Source organism: Geotrypetes seraphini, chromosome 9, assembly GCF_902459505.1.
Source record: "Geotrypetes seraphini chromosome 9, aGeoSer1.1, whole genome shotgun sequence".
Classification (NCBI taxonomy): Eukaryota; Metazoa; Chordata; class Amphibia; order Gymnophiona; family Dermophiidae; genus Geotrypetes; species Geotrypetes seraphini.
The window spans coordinates 116,453,955-116,481,421 of NC_047092.1; the positions used below are offsets into that span (position 1 = coordinate 116,453,955).

At 43.0% G+C, this 27,467-nt stretch overlaps 1 protein-coding gene across 3 annotated transcripts in view; it reads left to right on the plus strand.

The window, feature by feature from the left end:
• Positions 1–27,467, plus strand: part of PASK (PAS domain containing serine/threonine kinase) — a 514,076-nt gene that overhangs the window by 465,338 nt on the left and 21,271 nt on the right. For all 3 annotated transcript variants that reach the window (XM_033957505.1, XM_033957503.1, XM_033957504.1), the window contains one exon: positions 12,587–12,739. In XM_033957505.1, the coding sequence (XP_033813396.1) occupies positions 12,587–12,739 (153 nt within the window). The remainder of the gene's footprint in view (positions 1–12,586; positions 12,740–27,467) is intronic.

A 27,467-nucleotide genomic window follows, 5' to 3' on the forward strand; every position in this document is an offset into this window, starting at 1 on the left:
CCCATGGTCCATCGAGTCCGGCGATCCGCACACGCGGAGGCCCAGTCAGGTATACACCTGATGTAGTTTTAGTCACCCATATCCCTCTATGCCTCTCGTAAGGAGATGTGCATCTAATTTGCCTTTGAATCCTAGCACAGTGGATTCCTTAATAACCTCCTCTGGGAGAGCATTCCAGGCGTCCACCACTCGCTGTGTAAAGCAGAACTTCCTGGCATTTGTCCTGGACTTGTCCCCCCTTAGCTTCAAACCATGTCCTCTTGTCCGTGTCGCGTTGGACAATGTAAATAATTTATTTTCCTGCTCTATTTTATCGATGCCTTTCAGCATTTTGAACGTCTCGATCATGTCCCCTCGCAGCCTCCTCTTCTCAAGGGAGAACAGTCCCAGTTTCTTGAGTCGTTCCTCATATTCCAAGCTCTCCATACCTCTTATTAGCTTTGTTGCTCGTCTCTGCACCCTCTCCAGCAGTTTTATATCCTTCTTTAGGTTGGGAGACCAATGTTGGACACAGTATTCCAAGTGTGGTCTGACCATTGCTCTATAAAGCGGCATTATGACTTTCTCCGATCTACTCGTGATTCCTTTTTTATCATGCCTAACATTCTGTTTGCTTTCTTTGCCGCTGCCGCGCATTGTGCCGACGGCTTCAGGGTCCTATCTATCAGTACACCCAGGTCCTTTTCTTGTTCGCTCTTACCCAGAGTTGCGCCTGACATTCTATACTCGTGTTCCTTATTCTTACTACCTAAATGCATTACTTTGCATTTCTCCACATTGAACTTCATCTGCCATTGCTCTGCCCATTTCTCTAACTGATACAAGTCGCTCTGGAGTTCCTCGCTATCCTCCTGCGATCTGATTGCACGGCATAGCTTTGTGTCGTCTGCAAACTTAATGATCTCACTGGATACTCCTTCTTCCAGGTCATTGATGTAAATATTAAATAGGATCGGCCCAAGAACCGAGCCCTGGGGCACACCACTAGTCACTTTCTCCCAGTCTGAGAACTTCCCATTTATGCCCACTCTCTGCTTTCTGTTTTCCAGCCATTTGCCTATCCACCTGTGTATATCTCCCTCTATTCCATGGCTTTGTAGTTTCCTGAGAAGTCTTTCATGTGGAACTTTGTCAAACGCCTTCTGGAAGTCCAAATATATTATGTCCACCGGCATTCCACTATCAATTTGCTTGTTCACGGTCTCAAAAAACTGAAGTAAATTCGTTAAACATGATTTCCCTTTCCTGAACCCATGTTGACTGGGTTTCATCAAGTCGTGTGTATCTAGGTGCTGGACTATGCTATCCTTGATCAGTGCTTCAACCATCTTTCCAGGGACAGACGTAAGGCTCACAGGTCTGTAGTTGCCCGGTTCCCCTCTCGATCCTTTTTTGAAAATTGGCGTGATGTTCGCTATCTTCCAGTCTTCTGGTATCTGTCCAGTTCTGATTGTCAGATTTGCAAGTTTTTGCAATAGCTCTCCGATTTCAACCTTCAGTTCCTTTAAAACTCTCGGGTGAATTCCATCCGGTCCAGGGGATTTGTCACTTTTAAGTTTGTCGATCTGGTAGTATATCTGTTCCAACTCCACTTCAACTGTGGTGAGGCTGTCTTCTATTACTCCACTAAACACTTTCACTGCTTCTGGTATTTTAGCGGTATCCTCCTCCGTAAAGACGGACGCAAAGAAGGAATTTAGTTTGTCTGCAATTTGTTTATCCTCTTTGATGTACCCTTTTCTTCCCTGGTCGTCCAGGGGTCCCACCGCCTCTTTTGTGGGTTTTTTCCCTTTTTCCCTAATGTGAATGAGATTCTCGTAGCATACGTATTTCATATATTATACATTTGCAAATAGCTAAGAAATTTTATAGCAGAAAATTCCACTATCCTAGTGAGAAACAAAATTGTCTTACCCAAGGTTTGTCTTGATCCCCAACATGCATGCCAAAATATGCCTGATAGGCATCACATATCTTAGCAGATGCTTCCATGGAGTACTTTTTTACCTCTTGCCTTGATAAATTGGATGCATACATAGCAAAATGCATCTGCCGGATATTTACAGCCTATGGATGCCATTTAAAACAATGCAGATACAATGCAATCAGTGCCTTATATACTGCAATTCTCTGCAAGAAATCTATGTGGTTTGCAATAAGAATTAGATTAAGTTTTGGGAATTACATTATTAGAGTGAGAGGTGGTTGTTGGGAGGAAGGGGTGAAGATAAGAGAGTGGTTATAGGGAAAAGAGGTATGTCTTTAGTTTCTTCCTGAAGTCAAGGTATGTGTTGAGTTATCTTAGTTGTATTGGCAATTTGTTCCAGATGGGACCTTGTTCCAGATGGTATTCAAAGGTAGCCTCAAACATCCTCTTCCATCATAGTTTTTGAGGTGATGGGAAGGGTAGTTTGAAGCATTGCAATACACGTGAATTGAAAGAGGAGTATGGGACTTCGATATCAGTTGTTAGTCCCTCTGAGTTTTCTCCATAGATTGCTTTGTGAACCATGCAGGCCATCTTGAAATGGATTCTCTTGTTCATCGGTAGCCAATTCAGTTGTTCTAATAGTGGACATGCCCTCTTATATTGATTCTTTTTGAGAATTAGTCTTGTGGATGTGTTTTATAGTAGTTGAAGTCTCTTGCATTCTTTTTCTGTAATGCCACTTATAATGAGTTGCAGTAATCCAGGTGGGGTTTTAGGACAGATTGTGCTACTGTCCTGAAACTGGTCTTTGTTAGGACTGGTCTTATTGCCCTCACTTTTCTCAACTTAAGAATTTTTTCACTAGAGTGGTGATATGTGTGTTGTAGGTTAAGTCTTGAGTTGGGTGACTCTCAGTACTTGGAGGAATTTTCTATTTTAGTCTCTCAGCTATAGATAGTTCTAGTTCCGGTTTCACCGGAAGTTACATTGGGAAGAGGGACTTGGCGTGAAGAAGATTCCAGAGCAGCTCTGTGTGCAATGTTGCCTCTTTGTCCTACAAATGCTTCTAAATAGCTGGTAGGACCCGGGAGGTGCAAAAGGGCCAATGGGGGAGTCGCGGGTTTGGTGGGAGGGGTTTTTTAGGGGCGAAGTTGCTGATAGCTGCGATTAGGAGCGAGGGAGAGAGGGTGCAAGGGAGGGGGTCTGTTGGACCCTCTGGGAGGGAGGGGGCTGCTGCTGGTCCCGCGCTCATGAGGGGGGCTGCTGGACATTTGATTGTAAGGGTGGCTGCTGACCAGGAGGGGTGGGAAGGGAGGTGACTCGCGGCAGATCCTTTACTGTGAGGACAAGGCCATTCACCGCTCCACGGGATGGTGAAAAGCCTTGTCTCTATACCCGCAGCAATCAGTCAATTTTTTCCCCCATTCTTGCAGGTTACCCTTGGCTAGCCATGGGATACAGTCACCGTGTCATTCTCTAATGCCTAACCAAGGAAGGGCATTATGGGAATTGTAGTTTGGACCAATCGCTGGAATGTTTTTCTCTTTTTGAGTTTGTGTTAAATATACTTTTTCCTTGGAACTGAAAGCCAGGATGAAAATGAGAGAAACCCTGGATTGCAATATTATTGACTAAAGATGCATTCTAACAATAACCATATAATAAAACTTTGATGAACTATAACCCGTCTCTGCTCAAGTTTTGTGGAATATACAGTGGCCTGCTAGTAAGGATTCATGGGGACACACTGGCAGTAGCCACAGTGGTCAATTATGGATGCAAAAACTGGGCACTACGGAAACAAGACAGAAAGAAGATTGACTTATTTGAGCTTTAGTGCTGGAGAAAGATTTTATATGTGCTATGGACCACACGAAGAACTAACAAATCGATTCTGGAAGAGATCATACTGGCTGTCACTCGAAGCCCAAATAATAAAGTTACGACTGTCTTATTTTGGTCACACCATCAGAAGAGAAAGCTCATTGGAGAAGGGCATTATGACACATCCTCAGACATGTACGAGATTAAAAAGTAGGACCTGGAGAGTGCTCAGAGAGAGAGTGCCTGAGGGACCAGGGAAAGTCCTCAGTGGAATGCCTGAAGGACTGCATCAGGGGAAATCCTCAGGGAGTGACTGGTGACCAGAGGGTCTGTGGAGAGACCAATGTACTGGGGAAGTTTGGGCTGCCTGTGGTTGGTGTAGAGACTGATAAACCGGTCTGAGAGACCAATGGTGACCAGCGGAGAAATGCGGTAAACCGGTGTGAGAGATCAGTGGTGACCAACGGAGGAATGCGAAGGACAAGCTGGAGCCAAGAGGCCGGCAACCAGTGGGATCAGTAAGGCCCAGAGTGAGTGACCAGTGGGGACCAGAGGGACTGGCTACCAGAATGTCCAGAGATGACCGGAATGAGTGACCGGTGCCAACCAGAGGGACCGGCAATGGCTAAAACGACCTTTGGTGGCCTGGGAGATTATGAAGGTCTTGTGATGAAGAACCGAGGTGTCAGAACAGTGCCTGGAAGACCAGAAGAGCCTGGGAGTGAGGAGGTTAAGGGCAATGACCGCTCGGCCCATTCACAGGGCCATTCCGCAAAACATCTTTCTCAAAGCAGTATACCTGGCAGGCAAGTAGAATGTACTGGCAGACAAGCTAAGCAGATACCTTCAACATCACGAGTGGTCCTTGAACACAAAGACAGTACAATAAATCTCAACATGGGGAACCCCTTAAATAGTTCTATTTGCATCTCCCATCAATCACAAACTTCCACAGTTTTGCTCCAGACTAACCTTGCCATATCATCTGGAAGCTGATGCCTTCCTGATAGCCTGCACAGACCGATTTTTTCTATGTCTTTCCTCTTATACCTAAATAGGGAAACTTTTTTATTCATATTCAAATGGGAGCCAGCTACAGTGATTTTAATTGCTCCGAGATGGCCAAGATAGCCCTGGTTCCCTCTTCTACTTCATCTCACTGCTAGGAAGCCCATCCCTCTACAGACCTGTCTCAGACCATCCCTCTCAGAACGAAGGGTCTGTACTCCAGTGTTTCTCAACCTTTTCAAGCCAAGTACCCCCTAAGCCTAACAAATACCAACCTAGTACCCCGCCTAAGCTCCATCGCAGACCTGACAAAACTCCGCCCCTGACTCCACCCCCATAATAATAGTACTAATTGTAATGTAATTTCTTCCATCCATTTTTCATATACACACAATATAATCTTATTAATACATAATGGTAATCACAAAATTATAAAAATACAAAGCACACTGTACACAGAGAAAATGTTAATTATCATTTATATTCGGGGGGGGGGGTTTAAAGAGATCAAGGCAGATGACTTTAAAATATGCAATGTCACCTCAGTAACAACTATAGAAAAATAGACAAATATAGTGCAAAATATAGACAGCAGATATAAATTCTCAAAACTGACACATTTTGATCACTAAATTGAAAATAAAATCATTTTTCCTACCTTTGTTGTCTGGTAATTTCATGAGTCTCTGGTTGCACTTCCTTCTAACTGTGCATCCAATATTTCTTCCCTTCTTTCTGCCTCCTGCTTGCTTCCTCTCCTCCAGACCTCATTCCATTCCCCAACCAACATCTCTGTCCCTCCACGAATCCAACTTTTTTTTCCCCTCTTTCCCTACCTCCCCGCCCCACCCCCAAAGCTGACCCTGCCACCCGACACGCTCCATTCCCCCCATCCCCATTGCCACCGCAGCAACAGCCACCTGACATGCTCCATTCCCCTCCCCCTGCCACCGCCGCAACAGGAATGGGCAAGGTGCATGCAGCGACTGCACGCGGCCAGACCACAAGCCTTGCCCCCCATGTCAATTCTGATGTCTGATAGAAGTTTCCGGCCCAGGATTGGCCGAGCCAGAACCTTCCCTCCGACATCAGAATTGACATCAGGGGAAGACTTGTGGACAGGCCGCATGCAGTCGCTGCTTTTGCCTGGCCCGTTCCTGTTGCGCCGGTTGCAGGGGGGGGTGAGGTGGGAGTGGCGGGTGGCGGGGGCACAGGCAGGGAGAGATCCCAGCGCGTGCACCCCCAACAGGCGGCCCACACAGGTTGAGAAACACTGCTCTACTCCAACCCAATCTGCATTAGCTGGCTCTCACAGCCTGGTACCTCTCTCCGAATAAATGATACCAATCTCTCCACTCCAGTTTCAGCTGTGATTGACGCTGCCAGGAAACCATCCACACAACAATGCTATCACTTTAAGTGGACTCACTTCACTTTATGTTGTGATCAGCCATGTTTATTTTATGTTTAAGTCCATTTTATTTGTATTGGAGTCATTTCATTCGTTACATTCATATGTTGTGCATCATTTCATAGAAACATAGAAACAATAGACGGCAGATAAGGGCCCACGGCCCATCTAGTCTGCCCACCTTAATGTCCCTCCCCTACCTTTGCCCTGTGAATAGATCCCATGTGCCGATCCCATTTGGCCTTAAAATCAGGCACGCTGCTGGCCTCAATCACCTGTAGTGGAAGACTATTCCAGTGATCAACCACTCTTTCAGTGAAAAAGAATTTCCTGGTGTCACCTCGTAGTTTCCCGCCCCTGATTTTCAACGGATGCCCTCTTGTTGTCGTGGGACCCTTGAAAAAGAAGATATATTCCTCCGCCTCGATGCGGCCCATAAGATACTTGAACGTCTCGATCATGTCCCCCTTCTCTCTGCGCTCCTCGAGCGAGTATAGCTGTAATTTGTCAAGCCGTTTTTCGTATGGTAGATCCTTGAGTCCCGAGACCATCCGGGTGGCCATTCTTTGCACCAACTCCAGTCTCAGCACATCCTTGCGATAATGCGGCCTCCAGAATTGCACACAGTATTCCAGGTGGGGCCTCACCATGGATCTATACAATGGCATAATGACTTCCGCCTTACGACTGACGAAACCCCTTCGTATGCAGCCCATGATTTGTCTTGCCTTGGACGAAGCCTGCTCCACTTGATTGGCAGACTTCATGTCCTCACTGACGATTACCCCCAAGTCTCGTTCTGCTACCGTTTTTGCTAGGATCTCGCCATTAAGGGTATAAGACTTGCATGGATTCTGGCTGCCCAGGTGCATAACTTTGCATTTTTTGGCATTGAAGTTGAGTTGCCATGTCCTAGACCATCGCTCCAGTAGGAGTAGGTCGTGCATCATGTTGTCGGGCACTGAATCTTCGTCTGTTGTGCATTTGCCCACTACATTACTCAGTTTGGCGTCATCGGCGAATAATGTTATTTTACCTCGAAGCCCTTCTGCCAAGTCTCTTATAAAGATGTTGAATAGGATTGGGCCCAAGACTGAGCCCTGTGGTACTCCACTAATCACCTCCGTCATTTTGGAGGGGGTGCCGTTCACCACCACCCTTTGGAGCCTACCTCCAAGCCAGCTCCCAACCCATTTCGTCAATGTGTTACCTAATCCTATAGAACTCATCTTGCTCAGTAACCTGTGGTGTGGTACGCTATCGAATGCTTTGCTAAAGTCCAGGTACACGATGTCCAGGGACTCCCCAATATCCAGCTTCCCCGTTACCCAGTCAAAGAAGCTGATCAGGTTGGATTGGCAGTATCTCCCCTTAGTAAATCCATGTTGTCGGGGATCCCGTAGATTCTCCTCATCCAGGATCTTATCTAATTGGTGTTTGATTAGAGTTTCCATTAGTTTGCTCACTATCGATGTTAGACTCACTGGTCTGTAGTTTGCTGTCTCCATCTTTGAGCCTTTCTTGTGGAGTGGAATGACGTTAGCCGTCCTCCAGTCCAACGGGACGCTGCCTGTACTAAGGGAGAGGTTGAAGAGCGCGGACAGTGGCTCCGCCAAGACATCACTCAGCTCCCTAAGCACCCTGGGGTGCAGGTTGTCCGGCCCCATTGCTTTGTTAACCTTGAGCTTTGACAGCTCACCGTAGACACTGCTGGGCGTAAACTCAAGTGACTCATTGCATTGGTGCAGCGTGCATGTTTCTTGCCTTGTTAACATTTATTGTACTTAATATACCAAACTCAATAAAATTTCTTGAACTTAAAAGTTACTAAACGGGTCAACTGAGCCAACCCTTGTCTGTAGCTGAGGGTCGAGCCCTGGCGCTTCTCGGGTGAAGACTGAGCAGAAGTATTCATTTAATAGTTGGGCTTTTTCCGAATCGTTTTCCACATAGTCTCCGTCTGGTTTCCTAAGACGTACAATCCCGCCTGAGTTTTTTCTTCTATCACTGATATACCTGAAGAAGGATTTATCTCCCTTCTGGATGTTCTTTGCTAGAGACTCCTCCATGAGGAATTTAGCCTCCCTGACTACTGTTTTGACGGCTTTTGATTTGGCCAGGTAGTCTGCTCTAGAGTCCTGCTTCCCTGATTGTTTGTAAGAGATGAATGCTTTTTTCTTCTCCTTGATCAGGTCTGAGATCTCCGCAGTAAACCACTGTGGCTTATTGTTCCTTCGCCGTTTACTTACTGATTTTACATAGCGGTTTGTTGCTTCTTGTATGGTTGCTTTCAAAGTCGACCACATGTCTTCCACGTTATCGGTTTCTTCTTGGCTTTGTAGCGCCTGGTGAACGAAGTCTCCCATTTCTTTGAAATTTGTGTCCTTGAATTTGAGGACTTTGGTTAGTGTAGTAGATTTAGTGAAACCTTTCCTGATATTGAACCATACCATGTTGTGGTCACTGGAGGCCAATGTGTCGCCCACCGAGACCTCTGTGACACTTTCTCCATTGGTAAGTATCAGGTCCAGTATTGCCTGATCCCTTGTCGGTTCCAACACCAGTTGCCTGAGGCTTGCTCCTTTCATAGAGTTTAATAGCCTCCTGCTGCTGCCGGAAGCAGAGGTAAGTGTAACCCAATCCACATCAGGCATGTTGAAGTCACCTAGCAATACTGTGTCCCCACGCAAGGTGATATTTTCTATATCTTCGATTATTTCTATATCCAGGTCATCCTGTTGTCTTGGGGGTCTGTAAATTACGCCAAGATACAAGCATTTGTCCTTCCCTCTGGCCAAATTAACCCAAATGGATTCCCCAGTATACTGGACATCTGAGATTCTCGTGACCTTAATGTCATCTTTAGTATATAATGCTACACCCCCTCCCTTCCTACCCTCTCTGTCCCGGCGAAGCAAGTTGTAACCCGGTATGACCATGTCCCATTCGTGGGAATCTGTGAGCCAGGTTTCGGATATCGCCACCACATCCAGGTCGGCATTCCTTATTTCTGTTTCCAATTCCAGGATCTTGTTTCCTAAACTGTGTGCGTTGACGTACATAGCCCTCCATGTTATATTTTTGTTATGTCTCAGTGGGGATATTCCTGGTTGAGCTATTTGAACACCTTTAGCATTGATTGTGTTATTTGTGCTTTCCTGAGGCTCAGAACCACAATGTGTACTCCCCATATATCCAGAACTACAGTGAGTACTCCCCCTAGACCCGGAATTACAATGTGACCCATAAATATGATGTGACCCTACTCCCGACTCAAAAGTGTGTGCACTCACCCCTGACCCAGAATTTCGGTGTCTACTTTCCTCAGCCTCATAAATGTATTGGCATTTTAGTTCGCCTGGTATGTTGTTTGTGCCTGTACCCTCCCCCGACTTACCTAGTTTAAAGCCCTGTGGAGTAGGCGGGCTAGGCTCTGTCCAAGGACATTCTTCCCTCTTCTGGTTAGGTGTAGCCCGTCGTGTCCCTGTAGTCCATGCAATGCTTCTCCATGGTGCAGAAACCCGAAGTTCATCTCCTTGCACCATCCTCGCAGCAGACTGACCACCATACCCCTGAGTCAGACCTGCGACTGAAGGCCAAAACATAGACTGTATCAGGTCATCAAGACAAAGGACATTATATTTGTGTACTTATATATATGTATTTGGTTTTTAATTTGAGTTTGTATAAATAAACATTATTATCTCCAAGGATGATGTGTACTGCCCCACTCGCCACTCTGTTCCTTTTTCTGCTTGGCTCTACGTGGGGTAGTTTTACCTAGTTTTTTTGTGTGTTCCAGTTCATTAATTTTTATTGAATATTATAAGAAATTTACAGAAAGCAGTTCAAACACACAAAATCTGAATAAGACACAATGGTGTAGAAAAAGTCTATATCTACAATCATTTACATACAACCAGATTAATAAAAAGAATCCAGGGTATGTGTAACTGCTAATAAAAGATATATGAAAGGCAGAAAAGCAGGGAGAGTGAAATAAGAGAGAGGGAAAGAAAGAAGGAGAAAAAGAAAAAGAGAGAGATAGATAGATAGAGAGGCAGAAGTGTCTACTGGTTAGAATGAACATATGAATCTAAGAATGACCAAGGTGATTTATTTCGCACCATGTTTGTGGAGAGTCGAGAAATCATGTTTTTCTCATATGCATAAGATTCAAATTTGTGATACATGCTCAGAGGTGTAGTCAAGTAGCGAGGATGATTTCCAATTTTTTAGAATATGCATAAGAGCTGTTACAAACATGGCATCAATGAGTTTAGGTGGGCAGTTTGTTTGTGCGAAACAAGGGTGTTGAGAACGAAGAATTACAATGTCCATGGAAATCTCTTCTGAACACTTAGTAATAGATTTTATAGTGTCCCAAATACGAATCCAGAAGGAGTGAACTATAGTGCAATGAAAAAGCATGTGATCAAGAGTTCCAGACTCTTTCAAACAATTCCAGCAGGTGGAGTCTTGTTTTAGCTTCGCTTTCCACATGCGAAATGGGGTCCATACTGCATTCCACATAACGAAGAACATTGATTGCGAGACTCTGGAAGATAGAAGAGGACGGTTTGTGGAGGACCAGAAAAGTTCCCAATCTATATCAGAAAGCGTAGTCTGCAGAATCGAGACCCATTGGTTCATTGATTGAGGTGAAAAGGTAAAAGAGTGATCCCTTAGAATACTATAAAAAAGAGATATCGCTTTACCCTTCATTAAGGCCAGAGTAGACCAGTGGTGAACAGTGTGGATAGAGGTCATAAAGTCAGGGCGCATATGTACCTTAGACAGTATTCCAGTAAGCATGAGCCATTGGGAATGTATAGAGGATGGAAGTGAATATGCAGAACAAAAAATATTAAAAGGAACGAATGAGGTGGAGGAGATTAATTGATGAGCAAACTCGACACCCGCCCGTTGCCACCTCTTCCATGAAAGGGATCTACCTTTATTTTGAATTTTAGGGTTATTCCAAAGGGACATGAGTGGGCTTTCACTAACAGAGATCTCAGCCGTTTCATCTAGAAGATGAAAAGCATGCTGCGTTGCACTCAACAAGGAATACTTTCTCAAGTGTCTAGGTATTGACACTGTAAGGAAGCAAGAAACGTGCAGTGGTGCACATAAAAAGCGTTCCATTTCAAACCATGCTGGTTGATCCTGAGGATTAGAATCAACGATCCAATAAGCTCCATATTTGGCTAAAGATGCGATATAATAATAATAAAAATCTGGTAAATTTAATCCTCCATTAATCTTAGAGGCCTTCAGCTTGGCGAGAGCAATACGGGGTTTTTTCTTGTTCCAAATAAATTCAGAGATTTTCATATTGAGCCAATGAAATAATTTTTTCCGGCATAGGAGGGGAAGCATGGAAAGGGTGTAATTAATTTGCGGGGCTAAAGTCATTTTAATGGAGGCTATTCTATCCCACCATGACAAATACAGTGGGGACCAACGAGTTGTAGTGTTTGAAACTAAATTTTTGATTTTGGATATGTTCAGATCTTGGGCGTGTACTGGATCTTTATGAATTAGGACCCCTAAATATTTCAGAGCTCCCTGTGACCATGAAAAAGGAAATTGAGCCAGATCTGAGGAGGAGATGTGGTCATTGAGAGGAAAGATTTCTGATTTCTCCCAATTAACAGAATATCCAGAAAGTTGAGAGTATTGAGAGACAATGTTAATAAGATGGGGCAAGGAGACAAGAGGATCTCTGAGAAAGAGAAGGACATCGTCAGCATAGGCTGCTAATTTAATGTCTCGACTGGATGAGGGGATACCCTTAATTAGTGGACATTGTCGGATAGCTGACAGGAGAGGTTCCAACGCTAAGTCAAATAACAATGGTGAAAGGGGACAGCCTTGACGGGTGCCTCTATGAAGGGGGAATTTGTTGGAGTGAGAGTTGTTAATAAGAATACGAGCTGTGGGTTGTCTATATAGTGTTTCTATCCAGTCTGTGAAGAAAGGACCAAAATTGTACCATTTCAGTACTTGGAATAAGAATAATTGTGTGTTCCATAAAGCAGTTTCTTACCTGTAACAGCTGTTATCCAGGAACAGCAGGCAGATATTCTCACAACCCTCCCTCCTCCCCTAATTAGCTTCTTAGCGTTTTTTATTGAACTGATAGTCCTGCGAGGTGACATTGAATAAAAAGGCACTCGCGCACATGCGATATGGGTGGTCTCGACACTTCTAAAGAAGTTAAAGTGACAGTACACTTTTGTACTGTCCGTACCAGGGCTCCATGGATGACATCACCCACCTGTGAGAATATTTTCCTGCTGTCCCTAGATAACACCTGTCACAGGTAAGTAACTGTGCTGTATCAAACATAGCTGAACTTTAATAGAAGCTTTTTTAGTTTTCTTTTCTCAACGTTCATTTCTCTACAGAACTGCTGGATCTGATTTCAGGCCTCCTGCATCCTGAGCCAGAGCAGCGTATGACTCTGGAAAAGTTATTGAAGGACCCTTGGGTTACACAGCCTGTAAATCTGGCAGAGTACACTTGGGAGGATGTGTATTGCCATGCCAGCATAGAGCCAGGTGAGATAACTTTTTATCATTCCTGATTAGAGGGATGTAGGAGAGGCAGATGATCTGCGATGATTCAGGGGTAAAACAAAGAGCAGACCAAACGAGCATATAAAGCAACAAGTAGTTGAAGAATTATTGCAGCATTGTAGGAGGACTAATGCTGCTGAATTTTTGTACTAGTGAGAAGTGTATTCTTTGTGTTTAAATACTTTAGATTGTTTGGAAATCTGTTACACTAGAGCAGTGTCTCTCAAATTATGTGCTACGAGAGATTCCAGAGTTTTACTTTGTTTTAGAAAATTATCTTCATAAGTATACACTAGAATAAATGGCATGTACACAAGAGTCTTGTCAGTTTTATGAGCATCTGTGTGCATAAGGATACAACCGCCCAGATAAGCATCATTCTTTGACATGATTGAGTCTTGAAAACGAACGACAAGTAATTTTATTTTTTATGCAGTGGTTATCCTAACTTGAGCAACAAAGCAATCAAGAGTTTATTACTGTTTGGATCTTCTCTTATCTTTGTGAACTTGGATTTTCAGCTATGACAGAAATTAAATCGAAAAAAGAGAATGACTGTAGATGGTGAATGATAAAATGCGTGTTTGCTTGTCAACTATCGAGCCCTATTTTGAGTTAATTTGCACTTAAAAACAAACACATCCATCGCGTTGATTAGCAATTCTATTCTATCTGCTTTAGTTTCACCATTGTTACAATTACCCATACATAGCTTAATGAACTTTAAATAAATAACTCTAAAATTTAATTTTTTTTTGGTTTTGCAATTTTATAATTTCAGTTATGATTTGCTACGAAAAACATTTGCTCTGTTTAGTGTGCTAGAGCTAAAACAGTTTGAGAGACACTTCACTAGAGAGAAAATTGCTGTCTGTTTTTCCTCTCTAGTTTTGCCTCTTGACACAACTCTCGGGATACACACAGGGAACAGTTCCTATACTAATATGCATAAATGCCTACTCTTAGTATGATTGTGTTATCTGTCCTATCTATAATTGGTATCCCTTTCTGATTTTAATTTAGATTACAAATTGCTTTGACTTGTTTTGGAAAGGCAATACCTGTATAGTAAACTTATGTAACAATAAACCATAGTAACCGTATCATCATTAGGTAGCTTTTCTTTGAACTTGTTAAAAATTATTCTATTGTAATAGATGTGTCATTCTAGACAGTATTCTCCCCATACTCACAAGCCATGCTAAAGGAATCCACTCCTGGTTTTCAGCTCCTCCTCCTTCTACCGAGGGCTCTGCTGCCCACTTCAGTTTTTTCTTCTGAACATGAGCCAGAAGATGTCATTCTGATCTGCTCTATATATTTCTTTATTATTTTTGGTATTTTTCATGGGTTTTGCTTCTTTCGGTGCACCAGAGCATCCCAGTATGGTAGAGAATTCTGCCTGCATGGAGAATAAGCAGTCTTGGATCTGCAGCCAGCAGGTTAATCTCTGGGGGACCCGTTTGGCCATCCTGCAGTGATCTTTGTGGAGCTTGGGGTCTGTACCACTAGTAGCTTAGCTTGCCTACTCTAAATCCCAGGGGCTTGAGTGCAGACTGTTAGGCATCCACAGGGGGGCTCAGTGGGGCTCTTTAGGATGCCAGCTGCAATTTCACCTAGCCCTGTTCACATGCACAGTACCCCTTGGGAGGGGCCTTGAGCGACTTAACTAGTCAGGGCTTTTGGCCCCTCCCCGTACATCACATGATGCACCGGGGAGGGGAAGGCCCGTCATATAGGATTAAATCTTTCCTATATAGGAGCCTGAGAGCGGGCTTCCTGCTTCCAACTTTTTAAAAATGTATGGGAGAGGGGTGGGGGCATCCAGTGGCAAAAGGGAGTGGGCATCCCTCCTGCCATTTTTTTGAAAGTTCGGGAGGGAACAGTGGATTAGGGATGCCTGGCGCCCCTACAGGAGTGTTCTGCATGGCAGGAGAGAATGGGCATCCCTCCTGCCATTTTTGGGGTGTATTTGGGGGGGGAACAGTGGCTCAGGGGTGCCTGGGGTGGGGGGGCCAAGGCGCAGGGGTATTCTGTGGCAGGGGGGAGTGGGCATCCCTCCTGCCATTTTGGGGGGTTTTGGAGGGGACAGTGGCTCGTGGGTGCCTGACATGGGGGGGGAATTTTCTCTCATGCCACGTTTGTCGGAGGTTATCGGGGGTGGCTGTCATTGGTTGGGGGGGACTTTTTTCATTTTTTTTTATGGGACAAATATTTTATGTGTGTAACACTTGCAAAATATCTATGCTATTGAAGAAAAAAAAAAGCAACCCATTTCTAAACCAGTTGGATTTTTCCGATCGCTAAAACCCCTTTTTTTTTGGGGGGGGGGGGGAATAGCCAAGTGATGTTAGTGCATCAATCGCTTGGCTACTTTGCATGGGGTTTTAGGTAATTTGCATGGCCGGATCAGAAAATGGGTGATCGAGGGGAAAAACACGTGGTGGGCCATTTTGTACATCAGGTAGGTAAAAGCAATCATCGCTAAAGCTGTGAAAACAGGTTTAGCAATGATCGCTGGCTTTTGTGCATCTAGCACTTAGCTTTTTGGGATAGGTAGATATATGGGGAAATTCATGGGATTTTGGGTTAGGAATAGGGGGGAATATTTTAACATTTGCTGGAATGGATGATGACATACTACTAAATCATTGTACATTTAATTTGTTCATGGCCCTTAGGATTCTTGGGCTTTATCACAGATTGACTATAGAAGGACCATTTCACTGTTTGGGGGTCACCAGAGGACAGCCTTAGGTGATGGACTTTTTTTTTAATCTTTATACAGACTCAGCTTTTGGGGATTACATACTAAGGAAATGGGAAGACTAAACATTTTAATTCACAGAACTCTCAGGATAAAATTCTGGTCTGGGAAACTGCCAAGGTGGTCTTACGAGGAACTTGATAGCCTTCTTCAGTCAAAAGAGAACCAGAGATCAGGAAATTGTACGATTGGGGAAGCAACTCGTGCAGCTCTGTAGACAGTGTGGTTTGTCATCTACACACTTTTTGAGGTCTCAGTTACTAGCCACCCAATCCGCTCTTAATTAACTTTTACACCAACATGCAAAGAAATGTGCATTGTATTAATATCAGCTTTATAAACATGGTCAAAAAAGTTGAAAGTTATTGGCCAATTTAGTGAAGGCTGGGCAGGGATATACTACTCATGAAAATCCCGATGGGTCTTTTAGTGCATCCTGACATTGAAATAAATACAATTTTTAGATATTATTTTATGGATCTCTATAAATTGGATTCTACACAGGATGGCTTACATCTGGATATATATCTTGATAATGTAGAGCGTCCCTGTTTGGGAGCGGAACAATTGGCTAAACTGAATCATCCCATTGATGCCAATGAAGTGATATTGGCCATTAATAAGAGCTCTTTATACAGAGCTGCAGGCCCAGATGGTTTAAAGCAGAGTTCTACAAATTGCTAAAGAATGACATTGCCCTACCCTTGACAGCAATGTTTAATAAAATCATACATACTCAAGCTTCACTTTGGGGCTCACTAACATTATTTTCCTTAAACCCGGGAAGTACCCCTTGTATCCTTCCTCATATAAGCCCATATCAGTGTTTTGCTATGAATCCAAATTATTAGTAACTATTCTGGCCAATCGATTAGCTCAGGTTCTCCTACTGTTGATCGCATAACCCCTGGTTGAATTCATATGCAATCATCACATGGTCAAGAATCTCAGGAAAATTTTAGTTGACATGGACTTGGTTCAAACTAGGAAAGAAAATTCCTTTCTTGTTAGTTTTGACACTGAAAAAGCATTCGTTTGCTGAAAGGAGCAATAAAAAATGGCTACTGACCTTTATGTGAAGAAAATAAAACCAAGAGAAAAAGGAAATCGATATGGTTCTCTAAACCAGTGTTTTTCAACCGCTGTTCCGCGGCACACTAGTGTGCCGCGAGATGTTGCCTGGTGTGCCGCAGGGCCGCCGGGCCCGGAGCTGACAGGGGGCCCGAGGCAGGGGCGCCAGTAGCTCGCCAAGGCAAAGTGAGTCGATCACCCAGGACTCACTTTGTCTTGGCGATCTAATCTATCGAGCCGATAAGTCTTCTTCTCCCCGACGTCAATTCTGCAGTCTGAGAGGAAGTTCGGGCCAGCCAATCGCTGCCTGGCTGGGCGGAACTTCCTCTCCGATTGTAGAATTGACGTCAGGGAGAGCATGCGTCGGCGTCGGCTTTGGGGCCTGTTATCCATTGGTGTCCTGTTCCCCGATGGCAGCGGCAGTGGCAGTGGCTTGGGGAACGGCAGGGAGAAAGAAAGAAAGGGGGCAGGCAGGGAAACAGAAGGAAAGAAGAGAAACAGAAAAAAAGAAAGAAAGGTCAGGGAGAGAGGAAGAAAAAGTTGGGGGAGGGAATGAGGTGTGGAGGAGAGAAAGCATACAGGCTGATAGAAGGGAAGAAAGATTGGATGCACAGTCAGAAGAAGAAAGTGCAACCAGAAATCACCAGACAAGGTAGGAAAATGATTTGATTTTAAATTTAGCAAAGTGGAGGCAGTATTACCACAGTTTTCAAAGGAATTTGCCCAAATAACTTAATAGTTAACTGGGTAAATTCCCAGAGATGAAAACTTCCCTTCACTTACTATGCACAGTTCTGAATTTATATCTGCTGTCTATATTTTACAATATGGTCACCTTTTACTAAACCGCAATAGTGGTTTTTAGCGCAGGGAGCCTATGAGCGTCAAGAGCAGCGCTGGACATTCAGCGCAGCTCCCTGCACTAAAAACTGCTATTGTGGTTTAATAAAAAGGATGGAGGGTATATTTGTCTATTTTTGTATGCTATAAAAACCAAATACAGAGAGAGACTGAGAGCTGTTGACGAAGAGCTACGTGTGTGTCTTTCTTCGATTCCAGCCAGAATATCAGCTTTGTGTTCAGCCAAACAGGCCCAGGTTTCGCACTGAATAAAGTATTTTATAATTTTTATTTCGTAATAAAGTAATTATAAAATACTTTCTTTGTGTTTATTTGATTCCTATTCAAGAGAATTACTTTATATATAGTCAATATAGGCAGAGTTAAATTTTTTAACATTTTCTAATGGTGGTGTGCCTCGTGATTTTTTTCATGAAACAAGTGTGCCTTTGCCCAAAAAAGGTTGAAAAACACTGCTCTAAACTAGTGATGGAGAAAATAAAGGCAAAAGAGTTGGCATTTGTGAAATATAAAAAAAATCTCAAGAAGAGGTATACAGAAAGGACTACCAGGTGAAACTGAAAGAAGTCAAGAGAGAGATACGACTGGTGAAAGTGCAAGCGGAAGAGCAAATAGCTAAAAACGTAAAAAAGGGAGACACATTTTTTTTCAGATATTAGTGAAAGGAGGAAGATGAAAAATGGAATTGTAAGACTAAAAGATGCTGTGAACCGACATGTAGAGAGTGATGAGGAAAAAGCAAACATGCTAAACAAATACTTCTGTTCTGTGTTCACGGAAGAAAATCCTGGAGAAGGACCGAGATTGCCTGGCAAAGGTACACATGAGAAATGGAGTAGATACAGCACTGTTCATGGAAGAAAGTGTTTATGAACAACTTGAAAAATTGAAAGTGGACAAAGCGATAGGACCGGATGGGATCCATCCCAGGATATTGAAGGAGCTCAGGGAGGTTCTGGTGGGTCCTATTAAAGATTTGTTCAACAAATCTTTGGCGATTGGAAAAGAGTGGATGTGGTGCCAATTCACAAAAGTGGTCGCAGAGATGAAGTGGGAAACTAGAGACCAGTAAGCCTCACTTTGGTTATTGGAAAAATAATGGAAGCGTTGCTGAAAGAAAGGATAGTGAAATTCCTAGAATCTAATGGGTTACAGGATTCGAGGCAACATGGCTTTACTATAAATTGTGCCAAATGAATCTGATTGAATTTTTTGATTGGGTGACCAGAGAACTGGAGCAAGGACATATTCTAGATGTAATTTACTTAGATTTCAGCAAAGCCTTTGACATGGTTCCTCATAGGAGGCTCTTGAACAAACTTGATGGGCTGAAGTTAGGACCTAAAGTGGTAAACTGGAGTAGAAACTGGTTGTAAACCTTTCTCTTTTCAAAACAACTGACTAAATAGATATTATTCTGTTTTTGTAATTCCATTTATAATCTTTTGTAAACCACATTGAACTCATGGTTATGCGGTCTAGAAATTTGGTGTTATGTTGACGGACAGATGCCAGAGGGTGGTGGTTAATGGAATTCGCTCAGAGGAAGAAAAGGTGAGCAGTGGAGTCCCTCAAGGTTCGGTGCTGGGACCAATCCTTTTTAATATATTTATGAGCGACATTACTGAAGGAAAGGTTTGCCTCTTTGCAGATGATACCAAGGTTTGTAAGAGTAGACACTGAGGAGGGAGTGAAAAACATGAAAAAGGAACTGCAAAAGTTAGAGCAGTGTCTCTCAAACTGTGTGCCAAGGCACAGTGCTATGCCCTGAAGAGATTCCGGGTGTACCCTGAGAGATTCCAGAATTTTACTCTATTTTAAAAAATTCCCTTCATAAATATACACTAGAACAGGGGTGCCCACAATTTTTTGGCTTGCGAGCTACTTTTAAAATGACCAAGTCAAAATGATCTACCAACAATAAAATTTAAAAAAACACAAAGCACACTGTATACAGAGAAAAAGTTTATTATCATTTGTATTCGGGATTTTTATCAGAGGTCAAGACAGATGACTTTAAAATATGCAATATCACCTCAGTAACAACTATACAAAAATAGACAAATACACCCCCTCCCGTTTTACTAAACCGCGATAAGAGTTTTTAGCGCAGGAAGCTGTGCTGAATGCCCTGTGCTGCTCTCGATGCTCATAGGCTCCCTGCGCTAAAAATCGCTATTGCAGTTTAGTAAAAGGGGGCCATAGTGGTTGCACTTCCTTCTTCTGTAAAGCCAATATTTATTTTTTTTCTGCCTTTCTTTCTCTCTTCCCTGCCCCCCCCCCAACCCCAGCCATCGTGCTGATTTCTCCACTTCCCCGATTCTTTCCCTACCCCCACCCCAAGCCACTAACGCGATTTCTCCCTGCTGCTTCCCCGAGTCAGGCCTGGCGCATACAAGCACCGGGCCCACAACACTTCACCTCCGATGTCAATTCTAACGTCGGGGAGGAAGGTCCGGGCCATCCAGGAAGCGATTGGCTGGCCTAGAACTTCCTCTCCAACGTCAGAATTGACGTCGGAGGTGAAGTTTTGTAAGTCCGGCGCTTGTACACGCCAGGCCTGGCTTGGGTAGCAACAGGGAGAAAAAGATTGCAAAGGCATCGCGATCAACTCACATTGCCTTTGCTATCTACTGGTCGATCACAATCGACCATATAGGCACTCCTGCACTAGAATAAATGACATGTATGTCATGTAAGCAAGAGTCTGTCAATGTTATGAGCATCTGTGTGCGTAGGGATACAACCTCCCAGAGAAGCTGCATTCTTTGACATGATTGGTCCTTGAAAACTAATGGCAAATAATTTAATATTTATTTTTCATATAGAAGTTAACCTACTTTGAGCAACAAAGTAATCAAGGCTTTGTTACTGTTTATTCTTTGCAAACTGAGATTTATCTTTGCAAACTGAGATTTATCTTTACGAACTTGGATTTTCAGTTCTGACAAAAATTAAATTTTAAAAAAGAGAAAAACTTCAGTTGGTGGATGAGGAAATGTGTGTTTGCTTGTCGACTATCGAGCTGCATTTTGAGTTAATTTGCACTCAAAAACAAGCTCATCCATTGCATTGATTAGCAATTCTATCTACTTTAGAGGTCCTTTTACCAAGGCGCGCGATCTGATTTAGTGCGTGCTAAATTGGTTAGTGCACCTTAGTAAAAGTACCCCTTAGTTTCACCATTATTACAATTACCCATACTTAGCTTAAAGAACTTTAAATAAATACTCTTAAATTTAATTTTTTGTTGCTTTTGCAATTTTATAATTTCAATTATAAAGAGTCATGATAAACATTTGCTCTGTTTAGTGTGCTGCGAAAAACATTTGTTCCATTTAGTGTGCCAGAGCTAGAAAAGTTCTCTGACTGGGAGAAAGTGACTAGTGGTGTACCCCAGGGCTCGGTACTTGGGCCGATCCTTTTTAATATTTATATCAATGACTTGGAAAACGGAATATCCAGTGAGATCATCAAGTTTGCAGACGACACAAAACTCTGCCGGGCAATCAGATCGCAGGAGGATAGTGAGGAACTCCAGAGCGATTTGTGTCGGTTAGAAAAATGGGCGGAGAAATGGCAAATGAGGTTCAACGTGGAGAAATGCAAGGTAATGCATTTAGGCAGTAAGAATAAGGAATACGAGTACAAAATGACAGGTGCAACTCTGGGAAAAAGTGAACAAGAAAGAGACCTGGGTGTACTGATAGATAGGACCCTGAAGCCGTCGGCACAATGCGCGGCAGCGGCAAAGAAGGCAAATAGAATGTTGGGCATGATAAAGAAAGGAATCTCGAGTAGATCGGAGAAAGTAATAATGCCGCTTTATAGGGCAATGGTCAGACCACACTTGGAATACTGCGTCCAACATTGGTCTCCCTTCCTAAAGAAGGATATAAAACTGCTGGAGAGGGTGCAGAGACGAGCAACTAAACTAGTGAAGGGTATGGAGAAACTGGTTTATGAGGATCGACTTAAAACACTGGGATTGTTCTCCCTTGAGAAAAGGAGACTGCGGGGGGATATGATCGAGACCTTCAAAATACTGAAAGGAATCGACAAAATAGAGCAGAGAAGATTGAGGAGTGTGTGGCGCAGTGGTTGGATCTACAGCCTCAGCACCCTGGGGTTGTGGGTTCAAACCCCGCGCTGCTCCTTGTGACTCTGGGCAAGTCACTCAGTCCTCTATAGCCCCAGGTACGTTAGATAGATTGTGAGCCCACCGGGACAGATAGGGAAAATGCTTGAGTACCTGATTGTAAAAACCGCTTAGATAACCTTGATAAGCGGTATATCAAATCCTAATAAACTTGAACTTGAACTTGAACTTGAATTATTTACATTGTCCAATTTGACACGGACAAGAGGACATGAAATGAAGCTAAGGGGGGACAAGTTCAGGACTAATGTCAGGAAGTTCTGCTTCACACAGAGAGTGGTGGACATCTGGAATACTCTCCCAGGGGAGATTATTGCGGAATCGACAGTCCCAGGCTTCAAAAGCAAACTAGATGCATATCTCCTTGAGAAAGGCATATAAAGATATGGTGGATATAAATAAACCAGGTGTATACCTGGCGGGGCCTCCGCGTGTGCGGATCGCCGGACTTGATGGACCGAAGGTCTGATCCGGAGATGGCGCTTCTTATGTTCTTATGTTCTTACTGAGTTAGAGGAATGGTCTAATAACTGGCAACTAAAATTCAATGCAAAGAAGTGCAGAGTAATGTATTTGGGGATTAGAAATTGGAAGAAGCTGTGCTGGGAGGTGAGAGGCTGCTATGCACGGATGGGGAGAGAGACCTTGGGGTAATAGTGTCTGAACATCTAAAAGCAAAGAGACAGTGTGACAAGGTGGTGGCTGTTGCCAGAAAGAGGCGTAGCCAGTAGAAGAAAGAAGGTGTTGATGCCCCTGTACAGGTCATTGGTGAGGCCCTACTTAGAATATTGTATTCAATTTTGGAGACCGTATCAGGCAAAGGATATAAGAAGACTTGAAGCAGTCCAGAGGAAGGCAACGAAAATTGTTTGCACCAAAAGACATATGATGAGAGACTGGAAGCCCTGAATATGTATACCCTAGAGCACATGTGTCAACACAAGGCCTGCAGGCTGAATCCGGCCTGCCTGGCTGTTTTATGTGCCCTGAGGTTCAGGGCCAGCATTACGGGGGAGTAAACAGGGCTTCACGATATTGCTTTGCTTTCTGTTTTGAGCCCTCACCTGACAGCAACAATAGCATTCGTGGGCCGCAGTGATCATCAGCTTGTGCACGTCGGCAACACAACAAAAACTACCCAGTGACGTACCCCATTGCCGGCCAGTAATTTACACCGCTAATGCGATTGTCAATTTGCACATGCCAGCAGCACAGCAGACATGAATTTAACTGTGCCGACCCCAGCTGGGACGCATCTCTGGGGCCAGCACAGTTAAATTTCTGGTGCACTACTGGCATGCGAAAGTTGACACCACACCAGTGGTATAAATTACTGGCCAGCACTGTTAAATTACTGCTGAAGAGAGGAGGAAGCCATACCATAAGAGAAAATTGAGGCAGCGAGGGGGGTGGGCACTGTTTATAACTGCAAGCTTGCCCTCTTGATTTCCAGCTCCACTTCCCCTCCTTCCTCCTCCAGCTCCACCTCCCTACTGGTCTGGCCCAGCAGTACAATGTGCGCAGGGGTGGGGGAGCATGAGTACCTCTCCTGCCTCCAGTAATATTCTGCACAGCTGCAGTTGTGAGGGAGGGAGAAGCAAAGGTAGGGGGAATGATTTTATTTTCAATTTAGTGTTTGAATTGTGTCAATTTTGAGAGTTTTAATCTGCTTTTTTTTTTTTGCACTGTTCAGGAAGAAATACATTTGTTTATTTTTCTCTGAGGTTGTACTGCATGCAGAGTCTTGAATCTTAGAGTTTCATTTTTATATATTAGTACTTTTAGTTTTTGGCCCTATATTTGCATAGGGGTTATTTGTGTTCTGGTAAGAATGAATGTTGAGATGCATATAGTGTGTTTTGTATAGTTTAATTTTGTGATTAACTATTATGTGTTAATAAGATGATATTGTGTGTATATGTATGTATGTATGTATGTATGTATGTATATATATATATATATATATATATATATATATATATATATATATATATATATATATATATATATATATATATATATGAAAAATGAATGGAAAAAATTGTGTTATAATTAGGACTATTATGGGGGCGGGGGCAGAGATGAGGCAGTCTGGCCCATGACTTTGCCTGTGTTCTGGATTTCAGCCCCTTAGTGTGATTGAGTTTGACACCTCTGCCCTAGAGAAAAGGAGGGACAGGGGAGATATGAAAGGTATTAACATAGAACAAAATCTTTTCCAGAGAAAGGAAAATGGTAAAACCAGAGGGCACAATATAAGGCTGAGGGGTGATAGACTCAAGAGTAATGCAAGGAAATTTTTCTTTACGGAGAGGGTGGTTGATGCCTGGAATGTGCTCCCGAGGAAGGTGGTGGAGAGGAAAATGGTGACAGAGATCAAAAAAGCGTAGGATGAGCACAGAGGATCTCTAATCAGAAAATAATGGTATATATTGAAGAAATAAGGCAAGTACTGGGCAGACTTGCACAGTCTGTGTCACGTATATGGCCATTTAGTTGAGGATGGGCTGGGATGGTTTAGATGAGCAGGAGTGAGCTACAACGGAGACTCCAGTAGATGCACAGTACCGGGCAGAGCTCTGGGTTTCTGGCCCATAAATATCTAAGAAAAAGAACAATTTAAATTAAATCATTAAATTATAGAGAGTGTATGTTTGGGCAGACTGGATGGACCATTCAGGTCTTTATCTGCCGTCATTTATTATGTTACTATGTTACTAAATGTTGTCTATCTATAATTAGGGAAGAATCTAAGAATTCTAAAGTTGATGTTATCCACTTGGGAACAAATGGCCAAGCCAGCAGTACCCCATTTGTGGCACAGAAAGCTTTTTGGGAGCTGGGGAAGGGATTAAAACCTTTTGTAAAGACTAGCTTTTTCAGAAGTACTGCCTTCATATGGAAAAGGAGAGGAAAGAGTACTAAATACTGAAATCTTTAATAGGTGGCTCAGAACCTGGTGTCATCAAGAAGGCTTTAGGTACATAAGAGGATGGTGAAATACATGGAACAAGAGACTATATTGTAATGATGGGCTGTATCTTACTATGACAGATAAAAGGATCCTTGCTGAGAAATTCAGGCAATATATTTCTAGACATTTAAACTAGAAGGTGGGGGTGGCATATTATGTGGGACACTTATGGTGGCCACCCCTAGCAAAAGACAAGATGTAAAGATAGCAATGTACATAACAATATTAGCAATACACTTCTTAGCAACAAGAAGTGAAACAACAATAAACTAGACAAAAAATGAAATTGCTTTCCAGCTACTTTTATTTGGCAATGACCATAAACACTCGCAGTCTAGGCAACAGAAATCATGATCTGCAAGCCCTGATGTTAGAGGCAGATTTGGATATTGTGATGATCACAGAGACATGGTTCAATGATTCCCATGAATGGGTTGAAAACATCCAAAGCTATAATCTTTTTAGGAAGGACAGAGATGGTCAAAAGGGTAGAGGAGTAGCTCTCTATGTAAAGACCAATATTCAAGGACCTGAAATGCAGGGGGCCTGGGGAGAAGAGGAAGCGATACGGATAGCTTTGAATTGAGAAGACGGAACTTTTATATATGGTTATAGTCTCCATCTCAAGCGCAGCAAATTGATAAAGATCTTGTTGCAGATATCCAAAAGTTAGGGAAGATGATTTGAACCTGCCAGATGTGGATTGGAAAGTTTTGTCTGTGGAACCAGAAAGAAGTAGAGAGATAGTGGATGCCCTTCAAGGGGCTCTACTCAAACAAATGGTGATGGAACCGAAGATAGAAAAAGCGATACTAGATCTGGTGCTCACTAATAGGGAAAGTGTCTCTAATGTTCGAGTGGGTGCCCACCTGGGCAGTAGTGATCACACAGTTTAGTTTGATTTAACAACTAAAGTGGAGGGCAGCCACACAAAATTAAAAGTTCTGGATCTCTAACGTGTGAACTTCAGTAAAATGGAGGAGTACATGAAGAAAGAGGTAATAGGATGAGAGGACATAAGGGAAGTGGAACAACTGTGGTCCAAACTGAAAGGAGCAATAAAAATGGCTACCAACCTTTATTTGAGGAAAATAAAAATAAAAACCAAGAGAAAAAGGAAACCGATATGGTTCTCCAAACTAGTGGCGGAAAAAATAAAAACAAAAGAGTTGGCGTTCATGAAATATAAAAATACTCAAGAAGAGGAGAACAAAAGAAAATACCGTATGATTGCCATGATTGGCAGGCAAAATTACATGTGAGAATGGAGTGGATGCTACACCGTTCACAGAAGAAAGTGTTTATGAAATCTAGAAAAATTGAAGGTGGACAAAGCCATGGGACCAGATGGGATATTGAGGGAGCTCAGAGAGGTTCTAGCGGCTCCATTTAAAGATTTGTTCAATAAATCCCTGGAGACGGGAGTGCTTCTGTGGGATCAGAGAAAAGCGGATGTGGTTCCTCTTAACAAAAATGGTCGTAGAGATGAAGCAGGAAACTACAGGCCAATAATGGATGCATTACTGAAGGAGAGGATAGTGAAATTCCTAGAATCTAATGGTTACAAGATCTAAAACTGTGAATCACAAAACAAGAATACCCAATATTTCACAGAAGAAGGAGCAATCCAAAGAAAAACAAACTGTGGAAAACCACAATGTTCTTGACTTTCCTTTATTTTTCAGATATCTTCGAACAATGATAGAATTAGTCCACATCAAACATGTAAAAGACTACCGTGACCCAACACTGGCTGTGTTTCGGCTGACAAGCCTTTTTCAAGGGTCCAGACGGAAACAGGTAGTTGGTATAATGGAATTGATGTCTCAAAGAATCCTTAAAATAAAGATGGCTTTAACTAAAGGTAAATTGTGCCAAACAAATCTGATTGAATTCTTTGACTGGGTGACCAGAGAATTAAATCAAGGAAGTGTGCTAGATATAATTTACTCAGATTTCAGTAAAGGCTCATAGGAGACTCTTGAACAAACTTGACTGGCTGAAATTAGGACCCAAAGTGGTGAACTGGATTAGAAACTAGTTGATAGGCAGACGTCAGAGGGTGGTGGTTAATAGAATTTGCTTGGAGGAAGGAAAAGTGAGTAATGGAGTGCCTCAAGGATTGGTGCTGGGGTCAATTCTGTTCAATATGTTTGTGAGCGATATTGTTGAAGGGTTAGAAGGAAAGGTTTGCCTTTTTGCAGATGATACCAAGATTGGTAACAGAGTGGGCACCCTGGAGGGGGTGGGAAACATGAAAAAGGATTTGCAAAAGTTGGAAAAATGATCTGAAGTCTGGCAACTAAAATTCAATGTAAAGAAGTGCAGAGTGATACATTTGGGGAGTAGAAATCTGAGGGAGATATATGTGCTGGGAGACGAAAGGCTGATATGTACAGATGAGGAGACGGGCCTTGAGGTGATAGTGTCTGAGGATCTAAAAGTGACAAAACAGTATGACAAGATGGTGGCTGTAGCCAGGAGGATGTTTGTCTGAATAGAGAGAGGCATAACCAGCAGAAGAAAGGAGGTGTTGATTCTGCTATACAGGTTGTTGGTGAGGCCCCACTTGGAGTATTGTGTTCAATTTTGGAGGCCGTATCTGGTCAAGAATATAAAAAGACTTGTAGCAGTCCAGAGGAAAACTAGAAAATCTCAATATGTATACTCAGGAGGAGAGGAGGGGCAGGGGTGATATGATACAGACCTTTAAATATTTGAAAGGTGTTAAAATAGGACCAACTCTTTTTCAGAGAAGGGAACTTGGTAAAACTAGAGGACATAAATTGAGGTTGAGGGGTGGTAGACTTAGGAATAATGTTAGGAAATTCTTTTTCATGGAGAGGTTGGTGGGTGTCTGGAATGCCCTCCTGAGGGA